Genomic DNA, 8,231 nt, shown 5'->3' on the forward strand with positions numbered 1-8,231 from the left:
CCATCATCGGGAGAACTGCACTTGCGAAGTTCATGGCCGCATCTCACTACGCGTATCAAGTGCTCAAGATGCCGGGACCGAAGGGAACAATCACTATTCAAGGGAACGCAAAGCTGGAGGTACAGTGCGACAAGCGGAGCCTCGACATGGTCGAGCAAACGCCCAGCCCACCCGCCACGACTGAGCCACCCAAGAAAGTGAGCAAGACAAACAAGACGCCGAAACCGGACGGCGCCATCAAGATTGTTCCACTCTCCAGTGCCAACCCCAACAAGACCGTCAAAATCGGGGCGACACTAATTGAGAAATAGGAACTCGCGCTCATCACCTTCCTCCGCGATAATGCCGACGTGTTCGCTTGGCAGCCGTCCGACATGCCGGGGGTCCCCAGGGAGGTGATTGAGCACAAACTCATGATGCGACCCGATGCCAAGCCAGTAAAGCAAAGACTGCGGAGATTTGCACCAGACCGAAAACAAGCCATACGAGAAGAGCTCGACAAACTTCTCAAAGCCGGCTTCATCAGAGAAGTACTTCATCCAGAGTGGCTAGCCAATCCAGTCATGGTGCGGAAGGCCAACGGAAAATGGAGAATGTGCGTCGACTTCACCGACCTCAATAAGGCGTGCCCCAAGGATCACTTCCCTCTCCCTCGAATAGATCAACTGGTGGATTCAACAGCCGGCTGCGAGCTGTTGAGCTTCCTCGACGCTTACTCTGGCTACCACCAAATCAGCATGGCAAAAGAGGATGAAGAGAAGACAACATTCATCACGCCGTTCGGGGTATTTTGCTATGTTAAGATGTCGTTCGGACTGATAACCGCAGGGAATACCTTCCAGCGCATGGTCCAGGGCGCACTTAGGGACCAGCTCGGCAACAATGTCGAGGCATACGTCGACGACATCGTTGTCAAAACCAAGACAGGCGACTCATTGATTGACGATCTGCGGCAAACGTTCGACAACCTCCGACGATATCGCCTCATGCTCAATCCAGAGAAGTGCACGTTCGGAGTACCGTCGGGCAAGCTGCTCGGATTCCTTGTTTCTGGCAGAGGAATAGAAGCAAACCTCGAGAAGATCAAGGCAATCGAGAACATGAAGTCGCCCACAAGACTCAAGGAGGTACAAAAGCTAACCAGATGCATGGCGGCACTGAGCAGGTTTGTCGTTAGGATGGGAGAATGAGCACAACCTTTCTTCGCTCTTTTGAAGAAACAAGACAAATTTGTATAGACACAGGAAGCCGAAGAGGCATTCGTTGCACTCAAGCGCTACCTATCAAACCGCCCTGTACTTGTTGCTCCCCAACCTAATGAAGAATTATTCCTCTATATCGCTGCCACGCCATATTCCGTTAGCACCGTCATTGTTGTCGAGAGAGAGAAAGTACAACGACCAGTCTATTACGTCAGCGAAGCTCTCCACGACGCAAAGACAAGATACCCACAGATCCAAAAGCTGCTTTACGCGGTCATCATGACATCAAGGAAGCTACGCCACTACTTTCAAGCCCACAGAGTCACAGTCGTCTCCTCCTTCCCTCTCGGCGAAGTTGTGAGAAACAAAGACGTTGTCGGCTGCATTGCGAAATGGGTAGTCGAGCTGAGCCAGTTTGATGTCCACTTTGTGCCACGAACAGCCATCAAGTCCCAGGTACTCGCCGATTTCATTGCCGATTGGACTATGCCAGATAACAAATCAGACAACCAAGTCGACAACGAAACATGGACAATGGCGTTCGATGGCGCACTCAACAGCCAAGGAGCAGGGGCAGGATTTATCTTGACATCTCCCTCTGGAGATCAATTCAAGCACGCAATTCACCTCAACTTCAGGGCGACCAATAACATAGTAGAATACGAAGGACTACTCGCCGGGATAAGAGCTGCAGCTGCACTTGGGGTCAAGCGACTAATCGTCAAAGGGGACTTCGAGCTAGTCGCGAACCAGGTGCACAAAGATTATAAATGCTCTAACCCCGAGTTATCCAAGTATCTCGCAGAAGTCAGTAAGCTAGAGAAAATGTTTGATGGGATCGAGGTCCGACACATCTACCGCAAGGACAACATCGAGCAAGACGACCTAGCACGACGTGCGTCCAGACGAGAACCGCTCAAGCCCGGCACTTTTCTCGACATCCGGACGAAGCCATCAGTGAAAGAGGTTAGCGGCGAAGTTAGCCCGGACACCCCCGACATTAGCTCGGAGGTCACCAAGGCAGAACGCGCCGTTGCCGATATCGAGACCACAGACAACTGGCACATCCCACTAATCAAATTCATCAACAGCGAGGAGTTGCCAGAGGACGATATAGAGGCTGAGAAAATAACCCGTAAAGCAAAGATCTACTGTATGGTCGGCAATGATCTATACAAGAAAGCGTCAAACGGGGTACTTCTCAAATGTGTCTCGTCCGACGACGGCAAACACCTCCTCCTCGATATACATGAAGGCATTTGTGTGTCACACGCCGCCGGCTGGACATTGGTCGGGAAAGCTTTTCGACAAGGTTTTTTCTGGCCAACCGCCCTTAAAGATGCATGCGACATGGTCCAGCAATGTGAAGCCTGTCAATTCCACAATAAACACACAAAGCTACCCGCGCAAGCGCTCCAGACTATCCCTCTGACTTGGCCGTTCTCGTGCTGGGGGCTCGATATACTTGGGCCATTCCCACGAGGATAGGGCGGCTACAGATTCCTATTCGTGGCGATCGACAAGTTCACCAAATGGATCGAAGCAGTACCCACGGGGGAAATCAAGGCCGACAACGCCATCAAATTCATCAAAGGGATATTTTGCAGATACGGGCTACCGCACCGCATCATAACTGACAACGGCTCCCAGTTCATCAGCGCCGATTTCCAGGATTACTGCATCGGGCTGGGGGTCAAAATATGCTTCGCCTCGGACTCTCACCCTCAAAGCAACAGACAAGTCGAGAGGGCAAACAGCATAGTACTACAAGGGATAAAAACCCGCGTCTACGACAGACTCATGTCACACGACAAAAAATGGGTTGAAGAACTCCCATCAGTACTATGGGCCGTACGCACCACACCGACAACGTCTAACAAGGAAACACCCTTCTTTCTCGTGTATGGCTCTGAGGCTATGCTCCCCGACGAGCTACGACATCAGAGTACACGAGTACAGAAGCACTCCGACGAGGACCAGGAGGAACAGTGGGACATCGATGTAAATCTTCTCGAGGAGCATCGTGAACGAGTTGCCATTTGAGCAGCCAGCTATCAACAGGCACTCCGCCGTTACCACGAGAAGCGCATCCGAGCACGCATACTTTCGATCAGTGACTATGTCCTCCGACGGGTTCAAAGCCAAGTAGGGCGGAACAAGCTCTCACCCAAATGGTAAGGACCCTACACGATCACACAAGTCTTACGTCCAGGCGCATTCAAAATTGCAGACGGCGAAGGTCGCGAGTTAGCAAATTCTTGGAATATTGACCAACTACGTAAATTCTATGTATGACTCAATGCCATCCGTACCTGTAAGACACCTTACAGTATCAATAAAGCCTAGTCTTAGGCCCATGTCACAATCAAAGTGTTTTTGCCCAATGATCCCTTACCCTAATGACACCTAGCGTTGAAACATGTCCTCATGTCCCTTTACGCCGTCTTGACAAGGCCTCCGAGGAACCTAAGGGATCTTCGGCTGGGGACACCCAGAGCCGATAAGGCCTTGTCAGATCCTGTAGAGATGAAAGACCATGTAAGATCTGGTCGTGTAAGAGTTCTCGCCGTGCGTATTAACCAAGCCGTGAAATCAGAAATCAACTTTCCAACTTCATGGCTGGGGACTAGGATCAGAGCTTATTCAACCAAGGCGGGTCAAAGGTCCAAGAGCCTTATCCTCCGAGAAAATTCCTCCGACGACAAGGCTAGGGGCTAGGGAGAGTGTACGACTCAAACGGCTGACTAAAGTCGTGAACTGAGAACGCACTCTTACACACGACATCCAGAGTAAGAAACATCTGTTAAAGATAGATTTCTTTTCTATTTCACAAAATACTTCTTACAGTTTTTTACACAAATCTTTCGCTACATTATACCTTTTTCCTAAGATATCTGTCACAGGGTACGAATACTACCAAGAAGGCCAACGCCAGTCCATAGACTGGAAGATCTTCTCGGCCAATGGCAACATCGACCTCGCCAGATGGTCTATCTCCGCCGGAGTCCTCCGAGAACGAGCAAAACCCTCATGGAGAAAGTCGAGGTCCAAGCGCGGACGATGATCTCGTAGGCAAGCCAGCACGTGTCCTCCGGCGTATCGGCTCGATCGACGACACTCCTGCTTCAAGGCCTCGTCGATACGCTTGCCGATGCCATCGAGTTGGGCACAGGCCCCGTTCAGCCATGAGATGTATCCGGCCACCGACTCCTCGGGATCTCCGCGAACCATTCGAAGTTCTCTACAGACCCTGGCCATGGATGTGCAGCAACTCTTCAAGTACGAGTTAAACCACACCTCACGACCTCGGAGCGTTTCCACAGCCTGCTCTTTCTTCACTGCCAGCATGGTTCTCTCGAGTTCCGCTACTTCAAACTTCGTCTTCCAGTATTGGATACGACGATCTTGACCAACAAGGGCACCCTCGAGATCTGCTTAATGTGATAACGACTAAGTCAAGCTGTACACCTCTTTCGAGTACACAGTTGATCTAGCCGGGAGGGCATCAAGGGGTGAATGGACTACTAACCTGAGGAAATCGTCGTCATCCCTGTCTCCATAACAAGGGTCTGGTCCACATTGTCGGGCGACACGTGTGGTTCAAACTCGAGAATCGGAATTATCACCAGTGACTCGGGCTGCCCGCGCTGCTAGACATCCTCGTTATCAGCATCTCTACAAAGGACAAAAGCTCCCGAGGTCAACACACAAAAGTAAACTAGAATGATAATTGCACGCGCGAAGGCGGTCAGAACTCAAGTTTTACACAGCATGTCTTGGAAGTACAAGAAGTCCTACTCTTCAAATAGGGGAGAACAGACTCCCCTAGATCGCCGACTCCTTCCATCACCTCCTTACGCGTGTCGCTGGCCGCCCCCTGATCTAAGATCTCGCGCAGATCGAGTTCAGGATGCGACAGCTTTACACACGCGAGGACATGACACGCCTCGGTGTAGATCCCGTTCGACGTCTCCTCCGCAATCCTGGCGGCATGCTTGGAAGGGATTTCCCCCATCGCCGTCACCAGTTCCGCAAGGGAGGAGGTCAGCGAGAACTCGTCAGGATTCACCGGGATGGTAGACTTGAGCTGCACTCCCCGGCGAACTGGTGCAGGCCAGTGTAGGTGACCCGCAACGAACCCCGGATTTCCGACAGGTTGTTCCCGAGTTCCGACATGCGGTCCTCGAGCCCCTTCCATTGTCGCTCATTGCCGGCCACCAATTCCCTCATCTTCATGAGGTCTTCATGGGCTTCAGCCAACTCGCGCACCAGTCAGTCAGCACGCGCGTTCGCCAGCGCTGCTTCCGACCTCGCCTCTGCAATCTCGCGGCTGATGCCGCGAGCACCAGCTTCGAGGAGGCGCCCCATCTTGACTTGGAGCTCCTCCTAGGTGAGGACGGCAACTGGTGGATCATGACCTGCCGCGGGATCGCTGACTGGGCCGCTAGGCGTCGCCTCCCGGCTCCCAGCTGCAGGCACGACATCCGTCGAGGCCGCGGCAAGCGACACGCTGGAAGTCCCTCCGGACCTGGCTTGCACAGCCTTTGCTCGCGTCTCCCTACGGGACGACCACGGGTCAGACAACGCTTGAATGGAATCACGGAAACCTAAAAATTCATCTACTTACTTTTCGCCAACCGTCACAAGACGTTGTCGTCGTGGAGGCGGGGGAGACGCGTCCAAGGCCTGAAAGACAACCAATGTGAAGTAAGGCAAAATCCTTCTGGCTGCGCGATCTTGCGACAGGATAACTTACCGAGGGGGTCGACGCCTTGCGACGATGTCCGCTTACAGAGGAGAACTTCCTCCCCTTTGTCGGAACATTGCCACCACTAGTAGTGGCAGCAGCAGCATCAGACGCCTCCTTTGCGACCTTCTCTTTCAGGGACGCCGCCACCTGATGGTCCGCGAGCGGCCCGATGATGTCAGTCAGAGGAAGAGCCTACGCTTAATCAAGTCATAAGGTGATCTCGAAGGAAAAATGCGCGATGCTTATCGGATGCACTTACGTTGATAGCATCATCACGTTCGGCCGCCCCCTTTTCACAAAGGGGCGTGGGGATGTTGCTCGCCATTGTCAGACCGCTGATCATCACCTGGCCAACACGGCGCTCCACGGCTTCGCTATTCAGACCTGTGAATCGAGAACCAAATTTCAATGAGTCAATAAGAACGCGAACATAAGCATGTCAGGATAAATGCGAGAAAGATACCTCGAGGAGAAACCCGGGTCGCGTCCTCCGGTCCAGAATAGTTATAAGCGGGATGGGCCTGAGCCTGGAGCGGCTGGATTCGCCTACCAACGAAGTCTGCAACGACTTCATACCCTGACAAGCCTCGTACTCGGAGATCATCGATGATGTTGATAAACGACTGAAGGGGGGCTTTGCGGTCCAAGACGAAATCTTGTCCGGTTGTTCTTTGGGAACAACGAAGACAGGGTTCGAATCTTTGATCTCAAGGTAGAACCACCTATTCCGCCATTTGCTGCGAGAAGATGGGCACTGGAAGGAGATATAACGCGACTTCAGGCCATCCCGAAGTCGGAACCCGACGCAACCAGCTACCCTGTTGGACTCCATCCAACGCAGTTCATAGTAAGAGCGAAAGAGATCAAGAAAAGGCTCTACCCCAATGTAGGCCTCACAAAGATGCGCAAAGATGCTAAGAAAGGCGATAGAAGTTCAAAACCAGGAGAAGAAACTCGGAAGGCGGAGGAAGAAAACCGTAGAGAACATAATCTTCGATCGTAACCATGTGACCCAAGATGGGCTAGGGATTAGTACCTCCTACTTCCCTCTCCATGGTTCCACGGCCAGGAAGGGCACCGTCTTCCTGACGCTTCTTCAGCGACGCACTGGTGGAAGATGATTTGCCGAGGTCCATTGCTGATCGAAGATCGCCGGAGAAAGGGCTTAGGTTGATGAACTGGGGTTTCTTGTGCCGGCGAAGAAGGCGAAGATCGCTCACAGGTGGAATGTTTTCAACACGGTTGGCGGACTTCAAAATGGATCCCCAAAATTTCTTTAAATAGGCGCACTACCGACGGTGCGAATTCCAAGGAACAGAGAGAGATGCCCGCCAGAAATTTCTGGGTCCGTTACGCGCGGCGGTTTTTTGGACTTCAGTTTAAAATTCGCTCGTGACCGTTGGGCTTCAAATGGCGTGCTCGACTACGGCCTGTCTCTGCGGTCCTCGCACCGGGAACGACAACAGTTTCGACACCCGAAGTCGTGAATGGTTACACGAGCTCATTTTAAGCGGAAGTCGGGGGCTACTGTCAGGGTTACGGGTTAGGCATACCCTTTACCCTTCGATATACGTCACATATCGGTATGGTATACCCACGCGCATACGGATACTTCCTGCATATTCTAAGGAAATCCTTCACGAAATCTACAGATGGGAAGAATCCTACTCGGACAAGACTGGGTCGTTGGCGTATCGTATAGGGTCTGATACCTCCGAGTTCTACTTGGAAACCTCCAGACCTGCGATATAAAAGGGACCCCCCGGGGAGCCTGCAAGGGATCGAATCTCAGAGCCAACACAACCCACACAGCCTACGAAGCCATCAAGATCTAGTCGAACCAACTCGACTACAATCTCGCCGGATCCGACAAGTTCCACTGTTCCCTTTGTAACCAATGTTTTCCACTATATAATCCCACATCGACTGGATTAGGGCTATTACCTATCAAGGGGCCTGAACCAGTATAATTCTCGTCTTTTGTTTGCTTGATGTCGTACTACGTAGATCCTTGTACCAACGTACCCCAATACCCTCTATATCCGGTCTACGGGTACCACTCGTCAACAAGGTCGCCTATCAGTTGGAGTTACCTCAATCCTTGGCAGGTGTCCATAATGTGTTTCATGTGTCACAGTTAAAGAAATGTTTAAGGGTACCCACTGAAGAAGCTAATCTTGAACAGATAGAAATCCAAGTGGATCTGACATATGTTGAGAAACCAATCCGTATCTTGGAGACAGATGAGAGAAGGACCAGGAATCGAGTTATCTGTTTCT

The 8,231-nt window shown here is 51.8% G+C and overlaps 1 protein-coding gene across 1 annotated transcript; it reads left to right on the forward strand.

Moving 5' to 3' along the window:
• Positions 1 to 1,736: 1,736 nt before the first annotated feature.
• On the forward strand, positions 1,737 to 3,245 carry LOC136356662 (uncharacterized). The gene is made up of 2 exons (XM_066310904.1): positions 1,737 to 2,396; positions 3,117 to 3,245. The coding sequence occupies exons 1-2, from the start codon at positions 1,737 to 1,739 to the stop codon at positions 3,243 to 3,245; spliced, it is 789 nt and encodes a 262-aa protein (XP_066167001.1).
• The last annotated feature ends 4,986 nt before the right edge of the window (positions 3,246 to 8,231 follow it).

The sequence above is a fragment of the Oryza sativa genome, chromosome 5 (assembly GCF_034140825.1).
Source record: "Oryza sativa Japonica Group chromosome 5, ASM3414082v1".
Lineage (NCBI taxonomy): Eukaryota > Viridiplantae > Streptophyta > Magnoliopsida > Poales > Poaceae > Oryza > Oryza sativa.